The sequence below is a fragment of the Papio anubis genome, chromosome 3 (assembly GCF_008728515.1).
Source record: "Papio anubis isolate 15944 chromosome 3, Panubis1.0, whole genome shotgun sequence".
In the NCBI taxonomy this organism is placed as follows: Eukaryota; Metazoa; Chordata; class Mammalia; order Primates; family Cercopithecidae; genus Papio; species Papio anubis.
Window position 1 is genome coordinate 93,883,379 of NC_044978.1, and position 27,626 is coordinate 93,911,004.

General features: G+C 37.5%; 1 protein-coding gene across 2 annotated transcripts in view; it reads left to right on the forward strand.

Annotated features, from left to right (window-relative positions):
* The window catches only part of GABRB1 (gamma-aminobutyric acid type A receptor beta1 subunit), a 417,769-nt gene that overhangs the window by 356,528 nt on the left and 33,615 nt on the right, over positions 1-27,626 (forward strand). For both annotated transcript variants that reach the window (XM_017958684.3, XM_003898650.5), the window contains exons 6-8: positions 22,813-22,950; positions 23,054-23,206; positions 26,114-26,358. In XM_017958684.3, coding sequence (XP_017814173.1) covers positions 22,813-22,950; positions 23,054-23,206; positions 26,114-26,358 — 536 coding nt within the window. The remainder of the gene's footprint in view (positions 1-22,812; positions 22,951-23,053; positions 23,207-26,113; positions 26,359-27,626) is intronic.

The following is a 27,626-nucleotide window of genomic DNA, read 5'->3' on the forward strand; positions in this document are numbered from 1 at the left end:
AGATAGAAGCTTGCAAGCATTCAGCCTTCCCAATCAGGTCGTGGAAATCTGTACTTTCATTTTTCCCATCTGAAAAAGTGAAAAGTATCATCACTGCTTTTCTTCCCAAGACTGAGATTGAGCAATAATTACAGAGCATTGCCCTTTCCTAACTGCTATTCCCAAACTGTTCCATCCCAGGCAGCTCTAAAAACAAATTCATATTTGCAGGCCTTTCTATTTCATGAACGTCAGAAATAAAGTCTTCAACATAAATAAAATTGGCAGCTAGCCACGTATTTCATCAATGTAACTGCCAAATTACATGGAGTAAAAAATCAATTCTAGCAAAACCAATAATAATCAAATCAGTTCTTTTCCTTCATGCCCAGACACAATGCAATTTTTAAAACGCAGACATTAATGTGTCCAACATGCCTACTACAATAACCTCTGTGACACCAATCTAGCACTTGGGAATGAGTGCAGATAAGCTATAGATACAAACAATTGTGAACTGTCAGCTCTACAACATTCTATTCACATGGATTTCAAAAACCAAGAAATTATACAAGAAAGCGTAACAGTTTGTGAATCTCGAAAGCACATGGCCTCCTAGTTGCTAAGGCTATCCAACCTGACCCTAGAGAGGATCCAAAAACCATGCCATATTTGAAGACAGCTGAGAATTGCCGGAGAAAAGCTATTTTTTTAGGAAAGAAAATCCACTATTTTCTATAGATACAAGAGCTTGGTAGACTATGATTATTGTAGGATGTGTGCAACACCTCTGTGAAAATTCAGGTCAGGGACCACAACTTTGCATCCACAGATGAGGAAGGTATCCAATTTAAAAACTGAATTGGGTAGCAGGTCTCAATAAGTATCATCTGAGAGTGAGTGAATAAGGGATATGAGACTAAAATGATAGATTATACCTAAAAAAAAAAAAAAAAAAAAAATCAGGGACTAGGTAAATAAAATAAAAATGAATATTAAATTCTGATCTGATATATTAGTAATTTTTAATTCAATGCATCTTATTGCTATCAGTTGTAAAATCATAACAGAGATGTGAAGAATGGGTTCATATCATTTATGGCACATAGATTTTTGTTCATTAATATGCATAGCTAAAATAGCATGAACATGAGCTAGCATACTCCTTCTCAAAATGTTGGTGAAAGTATTATAACTTACGCATTAAATATACCAAGCAAGTCATTTTTTATGGTTACTTTAGTAATCAATTAGAGTTGCATATATTCAGATATATTTCTAGCTAAAGATCTGAATATGTGACAAGGTCTATTAATCATAATTGTTCTAGCGTCACTTAACATAAATGAATTTTAAAATAAAACCTTGTGAGAATCAGTGATTCAAAACTAAAATCATCATGAAAATCTAAAACTCCTGTAACTGAAGGAATAAAATCTTCACAGTATCACGTCTCTGCTATGAATTTGGAAGGTCTTGAGTGCCCTCTACAGGATAGTTAGATAACTTTCACAGACTGATGTTTACTTTTCCCAAACAGGCAATTTCTAGAACACAAAAATAACGTACCGGGGTTTTATTTTTTTAAATGATTACATATTCACCAAGTAAAATTTTTGAAAGAAAAAATAATCCATAATATTATCATTCATAGATAACCACTATTAACTATTTCCGTATATAACCTTGGTTATATGTACACATACACATACATTTTTATTATATTTGTTTTCTCTTAACAACATACCATAAACATAAACATTTTGCCATCACTGATTTTGGCAGGTTGATGATTTTTTTTATATTTTAATGGATTTTCTAAAACTGTGCTTTAATGACAAATCACTATTTCTCATCATCAGAATTTCTCAGTGAAAAGTGACCCCCACACCACAATTTAAAAAAAAAAAAAAAAAAGGAAAGAAGGTGAATTTAAATAAAGCAAAACAAAACTCAGTAACCACTCAAGGATGGGTTCATAACCAATAAAATCAGGATGCACATGACTCTTCAGACCAAAAATACCTTAGAGATATTCTGAATAGTTTCCCACATTGAGGATATAAGGTGGTCTTAGAAATTAAATTAGGTAAATGAGATTATTATCCAAACTATCAAATCTGGGGTTTCAGACCAAAAATAACGCTGTTATTGCAGTAAGGTTAAAGTAGTATTGCATTTAAGTTAGTTAGATAAGTGCCTTGGTTTCTATTTTACTTGTTCACGATCTTACTACTCTTTTTTTTTTCTTTTTTTTTTTTTTTTTTTTTTTTTAATTTATACAAAAAGAGGTTTATTTAGTTTACAGCTCTGAACTCTGGGAAGTCCAAGATTGGGCAACCACATCATATGAAGGCCTCGTGCTGCTTCACAGCATGGCAGAAAATTGGAAGGCCATGGGAGCATGTGTGTAAAGGGCAAAACTCAAGAGGTGGCCCCGCCTTATAACAACCCACGCTAGTGTTAACTAACCCAGTCTCTTGAGAAAGTGACATGAATCCCTCTTAATGACCTAATCACCTCTTACAGGCCCCATCTCCCAATACTGCCACACTGGGGACCAAATTTCCAACACATGAATTCTGGAGGACACGCGAAGTAGATTAGAGCCTTGTCTCTGAATGATCAAACTTTAATGTACATCGGAATCATCTGGAGGACTTGTTTAAACCAGATGACTGGGCCCACACCCAGAGTGTCCGAGTTGCTATTTGCATTTCTTTTTTCTTTTTTTCTTTTTCTTTTTCTTTTTCTTTTTTTTTCTTTTTTTTTTTTTTTTTTTGAGACAGGGTCTCCTTCTGTAGCCTAGGCTGGAGTGCAGTAGTGCCATCATGAGGCTTATTGCAGCCTGGACCTCCTGGGCTCAAACAGTCCTCCCACTGTAGCTTCCTGCATAGCTGAGAGTACAGGTGCACACTACCACACCTAGCTAATTTTTATGTGTTCGGTAGAGATGGGTTTTCACCATGTTGCCAGGGCCAGTCACAAACTCCTGAGCTCAAAGGATCCACTCGCCTTGGCCTCCCAAAGTGCTGGGATTACAGGAGTGAACCACCTCACCCGACTCACAATTTGTATTTCTAACAAGTTTCTAAGTGATGCTAATGCTGCTGGTCTGGGAGTAGGGATAGGGAATGGGAATGGGAAGCACGCCTTGGTAACTAATGATCTAGACCTGCTCTTCCATTATGGTGGTCACCAGCCAAATGTGGTTACTGATCACTTCAAAGGCGGGTAGGGAGACTAGGGAACTGAATTTTTAATATTATTTCATTTTAATTAATTTAAACACCATAATCTTACTATTCTTAAAGGTAGTTTACACTTTAGAAAATAAAGGCATATTTGACACACTAAGTGCCTGTCAAAATCAGAGGTGACTCCATTTTCCAAACTAGGCCTGATTTTGTTTTTTTTTATTTTTTAAAATAAAGCAATGATGCACATCTTTAAGGATGCCAAATAGATTAGGCATTCTTAACACTCAATTTGAAAACAATCTTTAAAAACATTATGATACTGACACACTAGTTTAGCTTTTTTGCATATGGGGTTAATTCTTTTTCATTTGTCCAAGTGAATGTAGTCATTACACTTTTCAGAGAATATTAACACAAAGGACTTTGCCTACATCCAAACAAATGTTTCAAAGTGGAAGGAGGTTTTGATCTTCCTTTTTAACCAGAGCAGAAATTACTGGGAGAGGCAACATCCTATCACAATAATGTGAAGACCTCATCCAAGATTAGTTGAACAGCAAGATCCTCTTTATTCCATGATAACAATAAGAAGTCAAGGTTGTCTGAATTTTGAAACAGATTTCTCACAAACTTTGCAAGTAGTACATGTTTCATTTGGTTGCAATACTATGAAACTCATCTTTTTGAGAAGGTTGTACCCAGATCTCAGTGGAAATTAAGAACAAGAGTAAACAGTCACAATTTATTTTCATCTCTCACCTGAGATTATTTTAAGGAGGGAGGCACCAAGAATTGAGATGTTTATTATACGTACAGATGATGCAACAGGGTTTCAAGACGGTAAAAGATTTTACCACAGGTATCTAAGAGAAATCTACTCTGTGATTATTAATATAAATTTAAAACTGTGAACTGATTTACAACATTTCTGACACCAAATGTGTGGGTTTGCCTCACACCAACCAATTCTCCTACTCTCTGAACACCAAGTGGATCTCTTATAATTCAATTCTGATTCTAACACTCCACAGTTAGCGTCAGACTCCACAGGTTTAATGCCTCGGTCCCAGAAGACTGCATTCACTTCTTTTTTTTTTTTTTTTTTAGCTTTGTTTTGAATAAATCTAAATTTAAACTATTTTATTGGTAAAACAAGCACATCATCACAATTTAAGCAACATTCTTCAATACAGAGTATTTTATAATAGCAGTATTATTTGCTCAATCACATAAAAACTAATGTGTCTTTGATAGCCTTTGAATAACTGTTATTTATCTTTTTTGTTAAAAAAGCCAGAGGACTTTCAGAAAATGTGCATATTCTAATAGTACCTTAAACCTTCTATTTATTTTTCTTAAGTGGAAATAGACATGATCTCTCAGAACCTGAAAATGAGAAAAGTTTGTTCTTTAAGACCAAAATTATAAAATCATTTCAAAATTAATCATGAAAAAATATGCAAAAATTACTATAAACAACTGGAGGGACACCTTAGACATTGACACATAAGCAGCAAGAGTGAATAAAATATTAAAAAGTGAGTCAATCCACTAAGGGTGTTATTACTGCTGGAACATATCAGAAGGACATTCACTGAGGCAAGGGCATTTCAAGTTTCATTCAAAGAAATACCTCTTAGAACTAAAGACTCTGCTTGGCTTGTCCAAATAGCACACAAAGCTGTTTTATAAAGATAAATTGCAAGGACTTTGTACCAGGAATAGGGTCATACCCTAGAACTTAAAGTATAATAATAATAAAAAATAAATTTAAAAAAAAAGATATACCAATGATGAATAATTAGCATCTGAAAGTATGCTCAACCTCATTATAAATAAATTAAACAAAAATTAAAATAGATGGTTATGACTGTCTACATTAAATTGGCAAAATGAAGGACTGCATTCACTTCTGATGCCATTCACAAGCACTGGGTTCCCGGGTTACCCACACCTCTGTCCAACTTAGCTTCAAATCAGCGGTTCCCACAAACCTCCCTCTAGGTTCGACAATTTGCTGGAATGTCTCACAGAACTCAAGAAAACAGTCTACTTACTACTACTGGTTTATACAACTCAGGAGCAGCCAGGTGAAAGAGACACATAGGGCAAAGTATGGCAGGGAGGTGTGGGGGTGCAAAGCTTTCATGCCCTCTCCAGGCATGCCACCGTTCCAACATCTTGATGTGTTCACCAGCCCAGAAAGTCTTTGAACTTTAGGGGGTTTTACGGAAGTTTCATCACATAGGCATGATGGATTATTAACTCAGTCTACAGTCTTTCTCTGCTCTCTGGAGGTTGGGGTGGGGAGTGTGAAAGTTTCAGGCTTCTAATCAAGGTGCGGTCTTTTTAGCAACCAGCCCCCATCCTGAAGTCATCTGGATGCTCACTAGAATCACTGCATTAAAACGAGAGATTCTGCTATTACCCAAGAAATTCCAAGGGATTTAAGAGCTCTGTGTCAGGAATGAGGGACAAAAAGCACATATATATTTATTATGCCACAGAAGTAGATGACTAGGGATTTTTTTCTGAGACATAAAATATGCTCCCCTTTGACTATGAAGACAAGTAAAATGCAGATGGCTAGAAGCTGTTTGTTTTGAGAAGATTTTATTGATAACAAGCACATCAATACAGACAATAAGATTTTTAGCATTTGCAGGTTGTGATTATCCTTTACTTCACTATGTATTTGGGCCATTGAGCAACCCTCATTCTGATCTTTGGCTAACAATTTACCTAAAACATATGTACCTACATAAATTAATGCAATGTAACTCCATTAGCATGTATTAAAGGAAAGCAGACCTATGAGCCTATAGACATTAGTACACCGCATGGCTATTGGCATTTATGGAATGAAATACATCATTCCATTGTCCAAGAAGGAAAGAAAAATAAATTTGACAGACACTTAAGCTGATGAAATTGAAGCATTCTGGGCAATATTCTAACCCCACATTCTGTAAAAGGAGAACAGTAATCTATGGAAACAGCTTGATGTTTCTAAAAACAAGTCTAAAAGACCTCACTTTCTTATTTGATAGGCTGCAAAATCAGTGAATCAAAAAAAATGATAAATATAGAGATATAGACTAAAGGCTAAACAATTAGACAAATATTAAATGAATAAATGATGGTGTCACCCCACAAAGTGCTGATTAAAGACTTGATTCATCCTACAGGAATATTACCAGGGCAGTCTTACAGGGCTCTGTCTCTGTCTCTGCCAGTCCACATTTGTCTCAATCAAGGGAATGATGATAAAAGGCATGTTTTTCAAATTTGCAGATAACATGAAACTAAAAGGTTGAGCAAATCAGGATCCAGAAACAAAAATGGGCCAGGCACAGTGGCTCATGACTGCAATCCCAACACTTTGGGAGGCCAAGACAGGCGGATCACCTGAGATCAGGAGTTTGAGACCAGACTGGTCAACGTGGAGAAACCCCATCTCTACTAAAAATATAAAAATTAGCTGGGCTAATATTTTTTATAGTGTTATGCACTTGTAATCCCAGCTACTCAGGAGGCCAAGGTGGGAGAATCGCTTGAACCTGGGAGGTGGAGTTTGCAATAAGCCAAGATTGTGCTACTGCACTCCAGCCTGGGCCACAGAGTGAGACTCCATCTCACAAAGCAAAAACTCAATAGGCTAAAATAGTGAGTCAAATTGAATTAGATAAAATTATCAAACTTGTTAGATACAATTAAATGGGAACAATATTATGTTCCACTCACACTTATGTGTGAGTCCAAAAGAAAGTAAAAACCATTTGATTATGGAAAAAGCTAATTTGAACTTGTGCTGCTTTAATGGAAGACCAGTGACTAGACTTTGCTAGCCAGTCACTCCAAGCATGTCATGACTTGGGCAGGCATGGGAGAATCTCATCCACATGGGATCAGAAAAATTGTAGAGGAGGTCAGAATAGGGTTGTATAGAGGCTCGACCCCAGCTGGATAGCCCAGACTAATGCCTATCACATGCAGTTCAAACTGGCAGGCAATTTCATCTTGAGAAATTACAGGTAGATAGCCAATTTAAAGGTCAGGAAGGGCCACAATCAGGGTCAGGAGATATAATGGTGGCAGCAGAATTCCTACCATTGGGAAATTTAGAAGGAGTTGGACATATTCCAAATAAATAAAGCTTAGAAGGAGATCTTGGCCATTGCACTAGAACCCCATTGGTGTCAAAGGTTCAGCCATATAGCCAACAAGCATTATAGGCAAAATGTCTACATCTACAAATTACTCGAGGGTCTTAAACAGATTATTGGCTCCAAAATACATAAAGAATACTACAATACTAAAATTAGTATAATATTATGTTAACAAATAAGCTGCAATTAAATGTTTTATAGTGATATGTAAATTATGTTTAACATGGAATGTGAATATACTTTAATGTATTTAATATAATACCTGGAGTCTAAAAGCCTTTAAATGGGTATGGTCTAGTGTAGACAATGAGTAGTGGACTAGGCAGTGTAAACAGTCAGATATGAAGAAACAGGGCTCTAGAAAAGTCACTCTGGGTATTTACATATTGTCCAAACATAGAAAATGCTAGGGTCCAAATGAAGTAGGGAGAAGCCTGAGTATCCTGACCTTGCTTTAGGTGTGTTAGGTCCTAGATCTGGTTGGAAATAATGGAGCTTTCCAGAGAATGCTTAAGAAATCAGAAAACGTGGTTGGACTCTAAGATAGCAAATCTGGGGATATGTCTGAATTTACTGCTGCTTAATTCCTATGTCAGTCAAGAGTGGCTCCATAACAACGGCAGAATTAACCCTGGGGCAAGTCTGTGCAATAGAGAAACAAGACAGATAACCCAAAAAGAGGTTAAAAAAAAAAAAAAAAAAAAAAAAGGTACACATGGCTACCGCTAAGTTTAGGACTGCGTACTTCATGGGACATGTAACCAAACTGGAAACTGTGAGTAGAAAAAAGTTCCTAAGACTGAGCATATCCTGTGAAGGACCAGAGCCTGGAGAATAAAAGAAAGGGAGCATGAAAAGTGTTCTCAAAGTTGGCAGGTGTTATTATGTTAAAAACAAAGAAAAAACAAAAAAAGGATTGGGTTTGTTTTCTATTAGCACAGGGGTGAGCAAGGATGTCGTGGTGGATACTCTCCAAGAAGATGAATTTTTACTTATGATAGAACATGTTTTCTACTGATTATTATCAGAAACACACTCACCCATCCAAACCCAAAGAATGGACTTAGCGTTATGAAGAACAGTGAAAGTGAGACTTTTTAAAATTGGCTTTGCAAGATTGGGTGTTTTGTGGGCAGGCACACTTGGGGAAGTCACAACAGGTAGTTTATCTCTTACACACAAGTTCCTCACTGGTTGAGTACTATGGGGTTACAATTTTCCTGGACATCGCCTAAGTTTCATTATCCCCTTATAAGGTTATCCCTGTCCCCTTCCCCACTTAAGATTTGATTTCTCAATAATGAAACTCTCTTCCCTTTTATGGACTGGCCCTTCCTCTACATTGTGTTCTGTTATTGTGACCTTCTAGGTGAATGAGCCGTGAGGTTTGTTTCATTTGCAAGCAGGCTGCCAGTGCTTAGATTTTTATGCCTTGAAAATGGACCATTGAAAATGTTTTCTCACAATTATCTAAAAACCTAATTAACTACTGAGAAAACACTGATATGGCTATCTGTAAGCAGTGGATGATCACTCAAACAGTGTGTTGTCAGGAATCAAACATTAAACGGGTTGTTGCATTTTGCCTTTAACTGTGAGAATGTTTTAAAAATCTGGCTTCCAGAGTTTATTTGCTGCTGCTTGGGGTATCATGGAGATACAAAGTTCTATGGGAAAGGAACCCAAAGTAGCCTTTTGAATAATTGTTACACAGATCTGGAGCCACTGGAAAAATTAAACCCAGTTGACTGTCTTATCTGAAGCTAAGATGCACAATTCCAAATATCCATTGACTCTGTAATGTAAAGGATCTACACTGCTACAACAGCAGAGCTCTTGATAAATTCCTAATATGTCTCCTCTCATGTGGGAAGAGTAAGAGGAATTAGGGAGTGGAAGACCACTATGCTTATTTCAGTAGGTCATTTTCTAACAATAGTTGAAATGCTGATTTTGAGTGTCATTTAGGACACTTTAATTAGGTGCAACTGATGTAAACAGGAAGGAAACATATTGGCTCCTGTAAGGACCAGGCATTCTCCACTCAACATTCTTGTTTGCAACAGCTAAAAGAGAAAAAGAAATTATCTTTCCTCCAACTATTGAAGAAAAATAACCTAGGTTTCTTTGAGACTGGATCAACTTGGATTACATGCCTATTGCCAAGCAACTAATTTGGCCAGGGGACCGCTATGAGATAATTGTTTTAGACCTGGATTGCTGCCTAACCCTGAGCCAATTACCATATTTTAATGATTGGCCTAAGCCAATCAAGATCCACACCATGAAATTTGAGATTGGGTTACAACTGCTCCACAACAGGACATAAACTTACTTCTACCCACTCATGGATTAGAAGCTTAAATGTCTGCATAAGCTGAAACACATTTATGTACAACACTAGACCATTCCCCTAGCTCTATTAAGCACAGTGGGGAGGAATTTTTATTGCCAAATTAGAAAATGCATCCAAAATAGAATGTTTCAAGTATCAAAGGAATACTAACATCCCAGATACTTCTACAATGGTACTAACTTCATGCATCTTTATCCACTGACATCAACTTAATTTTATCTGTACTTTCTGCACCACTAAGAAGTCCCCAGGGGCCGAAAGGAAATTTCAAGAGCTCCTGTATAGTTATTGTTGCTAGGAAACAACATCCTTGGTATCCAAGTGTTCAGCTCTGAGACACAGTGTGAAATCACTGGTTCATAAAGGAAAACCTTTGGTAAAATAGGTTGTTTAGGTGTGAGTAAATTGATGTTCTCGCTCTGTGGCAAAATGTTCTTGTGTAACCTTTGAAATAATAGTGTATTTCAAAGCCAGTATTCTTTCCTTTGGATCTAACTGCCATTATTGCTCCCATGAGAACTCAAGCTTCTACTTGGAGAGGAGTAAGCCAGGCAGGCACAGTGGCTCAGGCCTCTAATCCCAGCACTTTGGGAGGCCGAGGCGGGGGGATCTTGAGCTAAAGAGTTCGAGACCAGCCTGGCCAACATGGTGAAACCCCGTCTCCACTAAGAATAAAAAAATTAGCCAAGCGTGGTATCACGTGCTTGTAATCCCAGCTACTCAGGAGGCTGAGGCAGGAGAATCACTTGAACATGGGAGGTGGAGGTTGCAGTGAGCCAAGATTACCCCACTGTACTCCAGCCTGGGCAAAAGAGTAAGACTCCGTCTCAAAGAAAAAAAAAGGAGTGAGCATTCTTTTTTTCCCCCAAATCATCTGTAATTATCTCAATGCCTTGAACACTAAGCCTAATGGGTTTTAGTTAAACAAAGTGTGTGTGTGAGCTTGGAAATAAAGACCCAGACCACTGACTGGATAAATTGTTGAATATTGTTAAAATCTGCATTGATCAGTAGTCATAGTCCACCTTTTTTATTTTGTACGGTATTGACGTGCTCTGCTGCTCTTCAGAAGTTGGGAGATAATGTGAGGTACTGTTTTGACTCACCCTTCTCCCCACCTCAACCGCAAATGGCAAACCATCATTGACTTTCAGCTAATTGGTGCTTACATGTTTCTCACCTAGGATCTTATAATTCAAAGACCAGCCTGAGGTGGTAATCCATCACTTCTGTCACCTTAGTTAACTCAGTAAGCCTAAAATTAATACACAGCTTTTTCCATTTCCTTTGTGCCCAGACTTACCTGTAAGGCCTCTGTGAACAGAATTGTTTTCATCAGGGAGTAAATCAGGCTCAAGACTACACCAAATAGGTCCCTCTATCAGGCCACCAGTTTGGGACCATAAACTCAAAACTCTAAGCAGCAAACAACATTAACGTATTTATTCAAAAATATGTATTGAAACTTGACTATAGACAGAATCTGTTCTAGGCATCAGGAATTTTTTAAATGAATAAAAGAAGGCCCTTTTCTTCAAAGAGCTTATAATATAATGAAGAATAGAGAAGATAAAGGGTAGAGATAAACACAAAGCTATAGAAACAGTTGAAATATTCTGCATTGTATGTTCAGTACTATGTAACTGACAGGATCCTATCTGGAAAGCAGAAACCACTAAAGGTTTTTCAAAAAGGGTATTTAATAGGGACTTTGTTACAAAGGTTGGAAGGGCTTAAAAAAAAAAAAAAGCCAAAGGGAGAAGGAGAAAAGAATGCTAAACGGGCAGATGTCAGAGGCTGCCAACACGCTTGCAGTAGAACACAAGTTTGAATCTGATGTGATCCTATGAGAGGCATTGTCCTAGTTGTTTGTGGAATTGCCAAAAGAAAGGTGACTTCTTCAATTGCCCTGGCAGCAATGGCCAGAAACTGAGGCACTACCAAGCTGCAAGAGCCAGGAGCAGGAAGCTTCTTTCTCCCTTCCACCTTTTTTTTTTTTTTTTTTTTTTTTTTTGAGATGGAGTCTCACTCAGTCACCAGGCTAGAGTGCAGTGGCACAATCTCAGCTCACTGCAACCTCCACCTCCCAGGTTCAAGTGGTTCTCCTGCCTCAGCCTCTTGAGTAGCTGGGACTATGGGTGCGCACCACCATGCCCAGCTAATTTTTGTGTTTTTATGGAGACAGGGTTTCACCATGTTGGCCAGGATGGTCTCCATCTGTTGACCTCATAGATCCGACCGCCTCAGCTTCCCAAAGTGTTGGGATTACAGGCGTGAGCCACTGTGCCCAGCCTCTCCCTTCCATCTTCTAATCTTCAGCTAGCTTTTCCTAGGGGAAGCATCTAACATGAAGCCAGGGAAGCAGGAAGCCCAGCCCCAGCAGTACAGAGTAGAGTATAGAAAATGGAGTATGCAGCATAGAAATATCAAGTGAATAACTGGCATGGGTTACAACAGAGGTTTTGATAAAAAGCTCTGGTAATCACAATACTGGAGGAAATACTTCTTCCCTAAAAGAGAAAGAAGGATGTCAATCCAGTGTCTGTTGCACACAGCAGAAGTCCATCTAGCTAGTTTAGCATGTATGCTGACCTCCTTTGAGAAAGCTAACTACATCTCCCAGATTCTCTTGAAACTGAGGTGACTCTAATTTAGTTTTCTGGATTAGGTGGAGTCAAGTCATGTCAGAGGCAGTGTTTGAAGCATCCGTTTTGCTGGTGCAGGTCATACCTCATGGATGGTTCTGGAACCAAGAATTCCGGTTTTAGCTTTCTGTGATCCTGGAGTCAATGTGGTTGCTGTAGCTACCTGATTAGCAGCTTTCTGATTGTGGTGATCAGTCCCTTTGAAGGGCCAATCTGCACTGTGGTTCTGGGAGTCATTGCTAGTGGCTCAGCCTAGAACCTACTACTTCAGTCTTTTGATTGCAAGCAAAAATGATGAGAATCAGTCCTTGACCTCAAGAAGCTCAGAGCATAGTCGGGGAAAGACAGATAAACCTGGTAAAATTCAACATGGTTCTGTGCTTTTTTCGAGGCATGTGTATAATGGGAGTTTGTAAAAGTCAATTAGGAGCAGGAAGGACTGTGACCAGTGGCCATAGGAGTCTACCTACAGCTCTCCCTACACTCAATCCTGATTCCCTAATTACCTAATTACCTTACTCTTCTTGGCCCAGTTTTTTCTTTGCATACTGAAATTGTTGAGGATTTTGTAGTGTTTGTATGGATTCAACTTTGCCAAAGTTCAGTTTTCTCGCTAAAATTGAGTTGCTTATTGAGTAAATTTCATGAAGTAAATCACAATTTCCCACTGACATCATCCAACCTTTATATTATTCCCTTTATACAGTATTCACCCTATATGTTACTCCTTCTGCCAGGCAGACCTGCTCTACCCATCTGGTCAAATCCTCTGAGAAGTTTAACTCCCTTGGGTCAACAGTTTGCTTAGACTGCTATTAGACCATGAGATCCTGAAAAGTAAGGCCATGCCTAACCCACTGCATATCCTTCCTGCCTAGGATAGTGTTTGATACATAGTAGGCACTACAAGTAGGTGTATTGCAATGTCAAGTATATTTTCCATTGATTTGCTTGCCAGCTTAGAGAATTAGGTATGTTTGATGCCGTCCCTAAGAACTAGGTATTGTTCTGTGCTTCATCAGGGATCCTGATGGATATCTAGAAAGATAAGAGACTGAATCCAGAGAAGTTGTCTGTGGCAGAGAAGAATCAGCAAAGACCTCATGTTAGAGCGCTCAGAAAGGGAAAGTAAGCACACCAGCGTCACTGATGGGTGACTCTGAAGCTTACATGGAAGCTGTGTTCTGTCAGCCCTGTTTTTACTGCCTACTTGATAATGGGCCACCCAGGATCACAAACTAATAACAGGTATAATGAAGTCAAAAGCTATTGGCAAATCCAGACTTTAACTGGGACGAGAGCAAAGGTTCCTATTTAGGCTTTGATCTATAAATAGTATCTCTCTCCACAGAGTCTCTAGATACTGGTTTAAAACTCCCTCCTTAACAAACATTCAGTGTAATTATTCTATGTTGCTAACGAAAAGCAAAACCATGTGCAGTCTAGTTCAGAATAGGTTATTCATTTGTGAAATGTGAGGCACTTAACGGGAACCTGACTGAATGAAAGACCACTCCAGCCCCATATAAAGGTGAGCAAAGGATATTTAGATATGCTACTAAAATCCATGCCTAGATAAGTCAGACAAGAAGAGAGCTTTAAATTTGGACTGTATTGTCTTGGCTCCTTAAAGGATTTTTAAAAACTAAATTTTACTTATTTTGGTTCCATCTGTCTTTATGAAAAAGTTCACCTTTCACGCCATCTTCCTGAATGGATTTTGCTGAGGCATTTTTCATCACATTAAAGAAAAAAAAAAAAAAAAAAAGTCCATGGGAGAAATTTCTCTCAGGCTTGGCATCAGCACTCCCCTTCTTCCAAACCAATTGGTTTGTTTTTATCTCATGGGCATCATGAATTCTTTAACTTATCTGATTTTTGTGTTACTTGATAGAAAAGCAATTTTTTTGTCTCTGAGGAGAGACAGGTCCAGGTGGTGCCAGCAGCTCATTTCCTCCTCCCTGGAAGTGAGCAGACTCAGCAGATCTGAGTTAACTCAACAGACACAGAAGCTGATCTCAGTAGCTGAGTTCCTAAGGCTACCCCACGCAATCCTATAAAAATGTGACATGTACAGCACTGCAAGGCAGGGTTCCTTTCTACTAGAACATTGGCCACAGGGCACCCAGGCTACCTGATGAGTGTAAGCCATGGGATAATGAGAATTTGGGAAACAATTGGTGATCTACTACCTCCCTGTATTAGTTTGTTCTCACACTGCTATAAACAACTACCTGAGAGTATTTAATTTATGAAGAAAAGAGGTTTAATTGACTCACAGTTCCACAGGCTATACAAAGGCTTAGAGGCCTCAGGAAACTTACAATCATGGCAGAAGGTGAAGGGGTAGCAAGTACATCTTACCATGGTGCAACAGGGGAAAGCGAGAGACAGCAAAAGGGGAAGTGCCACACACACACTTTTAAACCATCAGATCCCATTCGAACTCACTCACATGAGAACAGCAAGGGGAAAATCCACATCCATGATCCAATCATCTCTCACCAGGCCCCTCCTCCCTCCAGGCGATTACAATTCGAGATGAGATTTGGATGGAGACACAGAGCCAAACCATATCACTCCCTGCTCATAAAATTTTTTCTTAATAAACCCCATTCTAGTTCTTCTGGAGGTGTGTATTTGAAATCTCATTGCCCACATGTAGAAAACACATAGGATGCTAAGATTTCCTTCTTTGTAATTTAATTTTTTGATTGTTAATTTACTCACATAATTCAAAACTCAAAAGATATTAAAAGTTTAGAGTGAAAATTTTTCTTTCATCCTTATCATCCATCTTCCTAGCCTTCCCCCAAAAATTATTAACTTGTTATCTGTCCCTCCAGAGTTTTTTCATACACATACAAGTATATGCAAATATGTTTCTGCTTTTCCCAGATTTTTCCCTCGCATGTTGCAACATTATTGTTCTGAACTTTGATTTTTTTAATTAAAAATGAATTTTTGAGAGTTTTTAAATAATATATATATGAGAACTTCCTTGTTCTTCTTTCTGGCTTTATAATAGTGCATTAATGTGCTATAATTTATAATTTAGTTAACCACTCTTCTATTGGACGATGTATTAGTCTGTTTCATGCTGCTGATAAAGACATATCCAAGACTGGGCAATTTACAAAAGAAAGAGGTTTAATTGGACTTACAGTTCCAGGTGGCCAGGAAAGCCTCACAACCATGGCGGAAGGCAAGGAGGAGCAAGTCACATCTTACATGGATGGCAGCAGATGAAGAGAGAGAGAATGAGAGCCAAGTCAAATGGGTTTCCCCTTATCAAACCATCAGATCTCATGAGACTTACTCACTGTCAGGAGAACAGTATGGGGGAAACCACCCCCGTTATTTGGTTATCTCCCACCAGGTCCCTCCCAACATGAAGGAATTATGGGAGTACAATTCAAGATGAGATTTGGGTGGGAACACTGACCCAAACCATATCAGGGGACATTTATGTTGTTTCAAATATTTTGCTATTACAACAGTATTTTAATGAATAATCCTGTATGCACATTCTTCACAATTGTGCAATTCAGTCTATAAAACAAATTTCTAGAAGGAAATTTCTAGAAATTTCTTTAATGATTAATTTCTAGAAATTTTTATAGTTATATTCTCTAGACAGATCTATAATTTATTTAAGATTTACAATAGTTCATGGCATGAAAGAGTGATCCAAACTACTTTTTCCAGTAATTCCTCAGCAATGATTTCTTAAAATAAGAGTTGCTTGGTGAAAGGGTATATACATTAATACTTTTGATAGGTGAAGCAAACTGCATTCCATTTGGATTATAACAAATTACATCCTCATCAGCAACATGAGAGTAGCTCCATCGCCACATGCAGAGCGAAATATGTTATCGCTTTGTGGATTTTTTCCAAGTTATAAGTCAAAAGGGAGTATCTTGATACAGTTTTAATTTTAATTTGCATTTCTCTGATTATAATTGAGTTTGAGCATTTTTATTTTTCAATGAATTCTCCATTCATATTCTTTTACTATACTCTCATTAAGTTTTTTGTCATTTTTTTTTTGTTTGTAGAAGTTTTTTTATATATTAAGAACATTAATCCTTGTCGTAAATATGAACTGCAATTATTTTTTGTCTCTTATTTGCTTTTGATTCTGTTTATAGATTTTTGTTGCCACACTTTTTTAATGTAGCTGAATGTTTTAAATTTTTATGATTTATGAATTCTTTGTTAGACTTAGGCCTCATCCATGTCAGTAGTATAAAATAATTCTCCCATGTTTTCTTGTAGGATAAACGTAGTTATATATTCTAGATAGATCTACAATTTATTTGAGATTTACAATAGTTTATGACATGAAATAGGGGTCCAAACTGCTGTTTCAAGTAATTCCTCAGCCAGCATGATTTCTTAAACTATCTTTTTCCCAATAATTTGAGGTACCACTTTTATCATATTCTAAATTTTCCTATGTATTTGGCACTAGTTCTGAATTTTTTATTGTAACCCACTGATCTTTCTTTCAAGTCCAGCACTGGGATCACACTGCTGTAATTATTGAGGTTGTATAATGTTTTACTACCTGGTAGAGCTAGTTGCCCCTTATTTCTACTTTTTTATTTTTCTTTTTTGAGACAGTCTCACTCTATTGCCCCGGCTGCAGTGCAGTGGTGCAATCTTGGCTCACTGCAACCTCCGCCTCCCAGGTTCAAGCGATTCTCCTCCCCCAGCCTCCTGAGTAACTGGGATTACAGGTATCTGCCACCACACCCAGCTAACTTTTTTTGTATTTTTAGTAGAGACAGGGTTTCACCATATTGGCCAGGCTGATTTCAAACTCCTAATCTCAAGTGATCTACCCACCTCGGCCTCCCAAAGTGCTAGGATTACAGGCGTGAGCCAACACACCCAGCCTATTTCTACTATTTTTTCAGAGTTTTCTTGGGTTTATTTTAACTTTCAATTCAGTCTAGTCTAGTTCCCAAAACAAAAATCCTATCAGCATTATGAGGCAATCATATTAAATTGTGAAACTTACGATGTTGAGTTTTCCTTTCAAAAATATGCTATGCCTTTTATTTGTTCAAGGCTTCTTTCGTGCCTTAAATTTATTTTAAATGTTGCTTCATATGTGTTTTGCATATTTCTGACCAAATTTATTACTGGATAATTTTGTCTGTATTTTTAAGTGGTCCTTTTCATCTATTATGTTATAAGTTATCATTTTATATATTAAAGTTATCAATTTCTGTATAGTAATTTTATACCCCATTACCCTACCAAATTCTTATTGTTTGTAATAGCTCTTCAGTTAATTATTTGGGGTTTACTGAATATTCAATTGCATAATTTGCAAATCCTGATAGTTTAACCAGCAGCTTTCCAACTCTGTACCTCAACTTTCTTTCTGTTGTCTAATGTATTGGTTAGTATTTCCAGAACAATGTTAAATATTAACAATGGTAGTAGACACGCTCATCTTCTCCGTAACTGTCATGGGAATGTTTTCTGTTTCCACACTAAACATGATGCTGGTTTGGGACCAGGAAAGAGATATCTTCCCATATTAAGGAAATATCTTCTCTCTCTCTCTCTCTCACACACACACACACACACACACAGAGTGAGAGGGAGAGAGAGACAGAGAGAGAGAGAGAGACAGAGAGAGAGAGAGAGAGACGGAGTCTCGCACTGTCACGCAGACTGGAGTGCAGTGCAGTGGCATGATCTCCGCTCACTGCAACCTCCGCCTGCCGAGTATAAGTGATTCTCCTGCCTCAGCCTCCCGAGTAGCTGGGATTATAAGCGCCCTCCACCATGCCCTGCTAAATTTTTGTTTGTTTGTTTGTTTGTTTGTTTGTTTGTTTTTGAGACGGAGTCTCGCTCTGTCACCCCAGCTGGAGTGCCGTGGTGCTATCTCGGCTCACTGCAAGCTCCGCCTCCTGGGTTCACGCCATTCTCCTGCCTCAGCCTCCCCAGTAGCTGGGACTATAGACGCCCACCACCACGCCCGGCTAATTTTTTGTATTTTTAGTAGAGACAGGGTTTCACCATGTTAGGTAGGATGGTCTCCATCTCCTGACCTCGTGATCCGCCCACCTTGGCCTCCCAAAGTGCTGAGATTACAGGCGAGAGCCACGGAGCCTGGCTCTTTCTCATATTTATTGAATAATGTTGTTTGCTTTGTTAAAAGAGAGAACTGGTGTTGAAAGTTATCAAATGCCATTTTAGTATCTGTATAAATAATCATATGGTTTTTTTTCTCCTTAGATTTGTTATTATAATGAAGTACATTACTAGATTTTCTAATATTAAACTTAGAATAAACCATATTGATTATGCTTTATTATTTAAAGTACTGCTGGATTTTGTTTGCTAATATGTTCTGCTTACTTTATGAAAATAATTTAGAAATTTTCATTCTTAGCCTATGCTTTGGAGCTGTTTAAGTAGCAATAGAATTATCAGTTCTTAAATATCTGTTTGTTTGTAGGGATAAAATCGAGCTGTTTTGATTTTCTGTGCCTCCTATTTGGGCTTTAAAAAAATGCTTTCTTCTGAGAAAATTACCCATTTCATCCACATTTTCAAATTAATTTGCATGGAATTGATTAGTCATGATTCTTTACAGTTCCTCTGTTTCTAAGGTGGATTCCGTTATCTGTCCTGATTCATCTGTTTGATTAGAGTCTTCCGTAGAAGTTTCCTCATGCAGGTACCTAAATGATATGTCCTCTGAATCTTTGTATATCTTCTCTGGAAAGAAGTGTATTTTGGCAGGGAGTAGTACTTTTGGGTCTCAGAGTTGCTGTCCTTTATGCCTATATTCTAGATGCTCTGTGGATGTCATTCTATAATCTTTTCTTTCCAGCGTTCTTTCCAGTATAAGAAGTTCAATACTTTTTCCTTTGAAAACACCTTGTACTTTCTGTCTGGAAGATTGTAAGACTATTATTACACCCTTGGAGTTTAGGAATGACATTGGGATGACCTGATATAGTGAGCTTGCCAATCTGCAAAATAATTTATTTAGTGAGCTCTGGGGAATTTCTGTTTTCTTTTTGTTTATTATGGCTCCTTGTCTATATAACGCCCTTCTTTCAGGAATGCCCACTATTCATATATTAGATCTCCTAGATGAGTCGTTCAAAATTTTTATAGTTTCTTCATGCTTTCCAAATATCTATAAAATTGTCTTCCAAGCCACAAATTCTGGCCTCATCGGTGGCCATCTTTTCTTCAATTTATCTAAGACATTTCGTATATTTAAAAAAACAAAACAAAACAAAACATTGAGTTTTAGAATAAAAAGTTGCCTGTGCTGTAATCAGATATCTGTAAGTGTTCCTATATTTTTACCAAGAGTGAGGAATGGAGAGTTCAAGCTATTATTTGCTTCCTCCTCAGTTCTTTTCACTAGATGATACCTAATCTAGTTTTCCACTTGTTTTCCTTCTCTAGGGCTACTGGGTTTCTTATATGGATTGTTATTTTTTCTTGCATATTCTTTGGGGTTTGGACCCAGCTGCCAGGTCACCTTAAAAGGAACAAAGTTCTAGATGGAAAGCATGGTGAGCTCCAGCCAAGTTGTCATCCCCTGTTGATGCACCAGGAGGTAGTCTCCTCTCTCTCTCTCTCTCTCTCTCTCTCTGTCTCTCATTCAGTGACCCAACCTGCCTTTTCTTCTCTCTGTCTTTTTCAGTAACTTTAGAGGTTTTTACTTACATGGATGAATTATATAGTGGTGAAGTCTGGGTTATTGATGTATCCATTACCCAAATAGTGTACATTGTACCTAATAGGTGATTTTTTTAATCCCTTACCCTCCTCCCAGCCTCCCCACTTCTGAGTCTTTCAACATTCCTTACACCACTGTGTATGCCTTTGCCTACCCATAGCTTGGCTCTCACTTATAAATGAGAACATACAATATTTGGTTTTCTGTTCCTGAGTTACTTCATCTAGGATAATGGCCTCCACAGCTCCATCCAAGTTGCTGCAAAAAACATTATTATTATTATTATTTTTTTTTTTTTTGAGACTGAGTCTCCCTGTGTCGCCCAGGCTGGAGTGCAGTGGCGCGCTCTCCACTCACCGCAAGCTCCGCCTCCCGGGTTCACGTCATTATGGTTGAGTAGTATTCCATGGTGTATATATATGCCACGTTTTTCTTATGCATTCATCAGTCGGTGGGCACTTAGGTTGGTTCCATGTCTTTGTAATTGTAAATTGTGTTGTGATAAACATATGAATGCAGTCTTTTATATATAATGACTTCTTTTCCTTTGAGTAGATACCCAGCAGTGGGATTGCTAAATCGAATTGCATTTTTAAAAAGTCAAAAAACAACAGATGTTGTGAAATGGAAACGTTTATACTCTGTTGGTAGCAATGTAAATTAGCACAATATCCATGGAAAACAGTATGGTGATTTCTCAACCCACCTTTTTAACTTTCCCACATCCCCTTAAAGGACTGAGATGACGAGTTCCTCCAGACAATCACACAGGTGGTAATATGCTTCCTTCTTTAGTAGGCCCAACAGCCCCTTCACCCAGCTATCTTCTTGGATACCGCTGTTCTAATCCCCACCCAAGGACTCCATGCCACCAGTCCCTAGGTTCTCTCTAGTGGCTGAGGGGGGAAAGAAAATCCCATGATGCCATTGTCCACTGGATCCAGGCAGGGCTGAGAACTCACATTCCCCAGATACTACTTCCTGCTGGGCTTAGGAGAGGTAAATCATGGTTGAATTGGAATTGGAAAGGAAGAAGTCTGGGTTGAATTTAAGCTGTCATATTGCCACTAACCATTTCAGCTGAGACAGGAGTTTTGTATTCTAAACTCCATGAATGGGATCCATGATGTCCTGAAATTGCCATCGAATCCTATCTATCTATCTATCTATCTATCTATCTATCTATCTATCTATCTATATTTTTCTGTGGATTTTATTGGCAGGTTTTAATCAAATTCTCAAAGAGATATTTAGAATCAGTCTTACAGAATCATACCCAAACTTGATAAAATCCCCAATATGCCAATTAGTCCGCTGTAGATAATATTCTAAGTCCAATAGTAAAGAGGGTCTCAGTCTTTCAAACACTGGTGATTATATCTGGAAGTCAGTTTAAAGCAGTAAAATTAAGATAGTTTTGTTTTCCTTTTTAAAAGCGGGAAGCGGAATGGGGAAGAATAGCTAAAAATTTCTTACATTCTGGCAAGGACAAGTTGATGGTGACCCTTTGGCACCTGGCATTCAACTTCCAAATATCAAATATATTATTTTCTATCTCTTGAAAAGATATTACTGGCTTTAATCAAAAGTAGGTCAGCATGATGTCCACTACAAAGAGCTTATGTGGTTACCTTTGAAACACTAGCCCCAGCAATTCTAGTGGAAAAAAGATTTTATGCTTTTTTATTTGAGGTGAACCTAAATAGAAAATGAATTTAGAAAGATCTTCTTTGTCTCTAGCTGGTAGAGAAAAATGTGGTCGTAAAATATGCCTTAAATTATTTTTAGATTTTTAAAATATATCCGTACATTCTTTTTATGCAAGTTACTCTTTTTTACATATACTTTAAGTTCTAGGGTACATGTGCACAACGTGCAGGTTTGTGACCTATGTATACATGTGCCATGTTGGTGTGCTGCACCCATCAACTCAGCAAGTTACTCTTACACATAATGATAACCCAGCTAGAACACTGCCAAGTGGGAGCAGAGTGGGAAGAGGAAGAGATTAGGCCATCAGCGTAGGGCCTTCATGCTGAAGGCCTGAGGACAGACCCTTTTACTACAATCTACAGTTCCCTACACATTCCCCTTAAATTAACTAAAGTGCACTCTCATAAGTATAAAGATATAAAAGCATTATCAAGAATTTATATAGTCCTAAGACTTTTACCCATATATTAGCTATAATAATATTAGCTACAATCAAAGGATATGAATAAAAGCTTGCCAAATTTTCTAAAAGAAATATGCAGTTTTTAATGTCTTAATCATGTAATGGCTATATATAAACTTAGTCTTTCATTATACTTCATCTCTTCGCACTACCTGTTATCCTTTTAACAAATATGTGCTCAATTATTATTACTTGCTGTGCGATTGTTGTTGTTAAGTAGCACATAGCCAAAGCCATGTCCAGGTACCTAGAATTCAGCCATCCCCCAATTTAACCAAGGAATGAACATTGGTAGATACAATAAGAATAAATTGCATCGGTGACTATCACTAAATGATCCAGAGCTTAAGTCCACTAAAGCCAGATGCACCCATTCTTTCAATGCAGCTACTACCAAATCATCAGAAATAGCACTCCACATGAGACCTGCATACCACCCTAATTTAAAGCAATGCCACCTTACCACCTTTTTGCTGGGAATTTTTCCTCTAGCTCCCAGGTGGTACTCAAAATGATTTCCTAAACTTTATTTAACCGTGCTGTGTTTATTGGTTTCAGATGGCTATACCACTGATGACATAGAGTTTTACTGGAATGGAGGAGAGGGGGCAGTAACTGGTGTTAATAAAATCGAACTTCCTCAATTTTCAATTGTTGACTACAAGATGGTGTCTAAGAAGGTGGAGTTCACAACAGGTGAGGTTGTTTCCCCCAAAAGGTACTAGAGGTGCTGTGAAAGGAAGAAGATGGTTCCAACCAAATGATGGTCTGATTACTTGTCTTTTGTTTCTCAACTCAGGAGCATATCCACGACTGTCACTAAGTTTTCGTCTAAAGAGAAACATTGGTTACTTCATTTTGCAAACCTACATGCCTTCTACACTGATTACAATTCTGTCCTGGGTGTCTTTTTGGATCAACTATGATGCATCTGCAGCCAGAGTCGCACTAGGTAATACATTCTCAGCACTGCAGAGAACTAACAGGTTTTATTTTCAAACAAATAACCAATATCAGGAATTAGAGGGAAGGGCTCTTTTATAGCAAGCCAAAGAATTAGATCATCATAAGAGTCCCTGAATATAAGACATCTAAATGTAAGCATGTCTACAATGAATATTCTACAATGTACTGTCTTTTTAGCATTTTACCAAAACAAACAAACAAAAATCTTGGACTATATCTAGCACTACTTAAGTGTCTCATGGAATATATTTTTAAATTCTCATTATGCTAATTTTTACTAACTTTGGGATGACTTCCTCTTTAATCCCTGTTTTTAACAGTGAAGAACATACACAATGCACTATTTTCAAATGAATTTGGAGAAAGCTAAACCATGTGACTAACAACAAGCTGTCAATTGCTGAGAAATACTATCCTTTGGATACTAACTAAAATTAAATCGTATTAAGCCGAGTCTCCTTTAAATGGAGTTTATTACACTTGAATAAGGCACAGATAATTCATCAGCTATATTAATAATCTGTGGTCAAGACAGAATAAAAATGATTTCCTTCTTGGGGGAACAAAATTTAGAACTAATCCTGCCATGGTTAATTAATTGCTGAAAGCTGATGGGCTATGTTTGAGACTTTAAAGCATTCCTTGGAAGGTTAGGATGTGTAAGGTCTGTCTGGTGAATCTGGGGATGTGCGAGTCTGTGTCACTGTCTGATCCTACAGCCATTTCAGTTATTTCTTTCTGGGACAAATTCTCTCTCACACACATACACTCACACACATAACATTTCTGGCTAAGCTAACATTTCATCTCTTCATTTCGGAGACTATTAAGCTGGACTAGATGATCAGCATACCTGTTCACAGCTACACTAATTGCCATCACTACAGCTTACTTGTAATGACTGAATACATAAAGCTCACAAAGTCAAGTGTTTGTTTGTAGCACTTTATCAATCTTTGAACAACCTAAGATTAAAGAAAGCAAACAAATAATAGTATCACACGTATGTATCTGCATATATTACTTGAACATGAGTATTGTTATGTCTATATGCTACACTTAAGAAAAAAACAGTGGATGGTGTCCACAGCAGAGAATAATAACTAGTAAGTTTATGAATTGTGGTTTTCTTTACTCTTCTATCCTCAAAGCTAATACTATTTTAATTAGAGATATTAGAGATGTTAGTATATAAAGGTGCTTGTTTAAGCTATTCTTTGGACTGTAAAACTTGAGATATTTTAAAACATGTAATTTAAAATGGCATTCATTTACTAACACTTTTTGTATAAAAATGTAAAACAAGGAGTAGAAGCAGAAATGCAACTGGCGAATTTGTAAGTGACTCATTCATTTCTGTGAAGCACATTAGCTAGAGTTATATCAGGTGAAATTTAAATATTTTTTTAAAGAAATAAGAAAGACCACTCATTATAGCATTTTATATCAGCCCAGCACATTAGAATTTATTACTGATCTGAACCACTTTAATTTTTTGTCTGGCAGTCCTGACCTCCTGCTTTATCTGTTCTTCTAAAAGTTGAATAGTCAAATCCGGGAATATACATCTAGAATAATCTGAATGGCAAATGAATGCGAAACTATTTTTTCCTTCATTTCATTTTGCTACCTCCCATTCCCTTTGGAAGTTTTCCTTTGTCTTTACTATCTATTCCATACTTTCTGACTTTATTTTTAAGAGCCTCTATCAAATTTTCGATTTTACCTTTTCATCTCATTGCTTATTTTAAATGCTATTGTGTAACATTTCTGTGCTCTTTTGACCCTCACTGGGTGGCCTAAAACAAAATAACTAATCTCAGATTTTCTGTTTACCCAGTTATAAAATGAGAATAATATACACTTCTTATCATTTTCAGGCTGTTATGACAGCCATATAGGATAATTTATAACTGTGATTATTTAAAAATGTACAACACTATACAAATGTATATTAGTATGCAGAACAAATATCTACGCTAGATTCTGACTTCTTTTTCACTTCTTGCTTTTCGCAGTTATCACTTCATCATCACCATCATCACCACAAAATATGTTATACAGCTAAGCAAACGTTATACTATTAAGAATGCTATATTTAATAAAGTAAATAAAACACAATCTGTCCTTTATGAGCCTATAGTCTTAAACTTCTTTAACAAATCCAAGTTCAAACTTTTAAGAAGTTGTTTTCTGACATCACGGAACTAATTCATGCTAGGTTCTGGAACCAAGAAAATAGATAATATTTGAAATATCAAAGTAACAAGATAATCGTAAATGTAAAATATACATAAATCAAGCACTTGATACAAATTATGACATTTCTCATGTTTCCTCTTTTGGTGATGTTTTGCTATGAATTACACATAATTATTTTAAAATGCAATACTGACCTTGTAATTTGGGTGTCCTGTTGATTCATGGAATGAAGTAGATCTCAAACTGGTCAGCAGCTTTCAATTTGGTAGAGGATGCTATAGAGATTAGTATCACAAAGACAAATTTAGGAGCACAATGAATGAGATGCTGAGAAAAGGAAGAAGAAAAATGTGGTCACGTAATAAAGTGAGTGACATTCAATAGTAGGATTTCAATGGGATTTTGATCTGCTTTTCCATCTGCTTTTGTTTTTATTTTGTGCAATTAAAAAACATGTTTTCAACCCTTCATTAACTACACATTCTATTTTATGATTCATTAATGGACTATGTAGGGAGGCTAATGCCTTGTCTTTCAAAATATCTGCCCTTTTTGCCCAGTGGTTTATCATGCTACTGTGATCACTCAGGGGCATGAATAAGGAAATGGCAAATGGCATCTGTCCTCTCAATCTTGAAAAAGGAACTTAATAGTGGTGCCTTTAGCTAAGCGTTGTCTTTCTCTTTCACAGGAATCACGACAGTGCTTACAATGACAACCATCAGCACCCACCTCAGGGAGACCTTGCCAAAGATCCCTTATGTCAAAGCGATTGATATTTATCTGATGGGTTGCTTTGTGTTTGTGTTCCTGGCTCTGCTGGAGTATGCCTTTGTAAATTACATCTTCTTTGGGAAAGGCCCTCAGAAAAAGGGAGCTAGCAAACAAGACCAGAGTGCCAATGAGAAGAACAAATTGGAGATGAATAAAGTCCAGGTAAGATATTAAATATTCCTAACAATATTCTTGTTAAATTTATCAGCATCATGATGCCCAGGGCTCTCATAACTTCAAAACAATTAATAAAATATTAGTTTATCTTTAATAAGACTCAACCAAGCCTTCATTTTACATATTCAGGGATTAAGGAATGAAGAAGTTAGATTGTGGGTTATATTGATTAGTAATATACCCTGGAACTCAACCCCAAGTCCATTATTGTTTATTCTAAACCATTTGTAAAAGCATATGTAAAGTAATCATGCTAGATTTGCGTGGTAAATACATGAGAGAACTGAAGTGAATACACTTTGCACTCCTAAATGCAGATGAGGCACAGTGGCCATAACCACAGACTGAAATCAAACTGCCTGGTTTTCATTTCCAGTTTAGTCACCTACTGGCTTTACAACTTCAGCCAAATCAACCTACTTAAGTCTTTATCTAGCCTTTTCTCTCAGTGTCCTCATCCATAAAACGGAGATTATTATAGTATGTCTATCTCACAGAGTTGTTGTAAGAACTGAGTTTTTCTCATTGGTACATCTTCTAACCTGTGATCTCATTGGATGGAATTAAATTTAAACGAATGATCTGTTTATTATTATTATTATTTTTATTTATTTATTTTTTTTTTTTGAGATGGAGTCTTGCTCTGTTGCCCAGCCTGGAGTGCAGTGGTATGATCTCGGCTAACTGCAAGCTCCGCCTCCTGGGTTCACGCCATTCTCCTGCCTCAGCCTCCTGAGAGCTGGGACTACAGGCGCCCGCCGCGACGCCTGGCTAACTTTTTGTATTTTTTTAGTAGAGACGGGGTTTCACCGTGTTAGCCAGGATGATTTCGATCTGACCCCGTGATCCTCCCGCCTCAGCCTCTCAAAGGGCTGGAATTACAGGTGTGAGCCACTGTGCCCGGCCCTGTTTATTTTTTAAAAACATCTCTGTAGCCTCTACCTCTGAGCCATTTTTCACTGAAATCAATTTACTGTTAAGGACATTGACATGTGTATCTATCTCAAATTGTTTTCAAGATAGCACACAGGGTGACAACTGTTCATTTAGGCACTGATCTAGGCATTTGGGATACTGATGTGAATGAGACAAAATTCCTTACCCTCATGGACCTTAGGTTCTAACATGAGAAGATAGGCAATAAACACAAACAAATAGTAAGAGGATACTTTTAGTTACTAGTAAGTGCTAAAAAGAAAGTAAAACAGTGACTCATATCTGTAATCCCAGCACTTTGGGACGCTGAGGCAGGT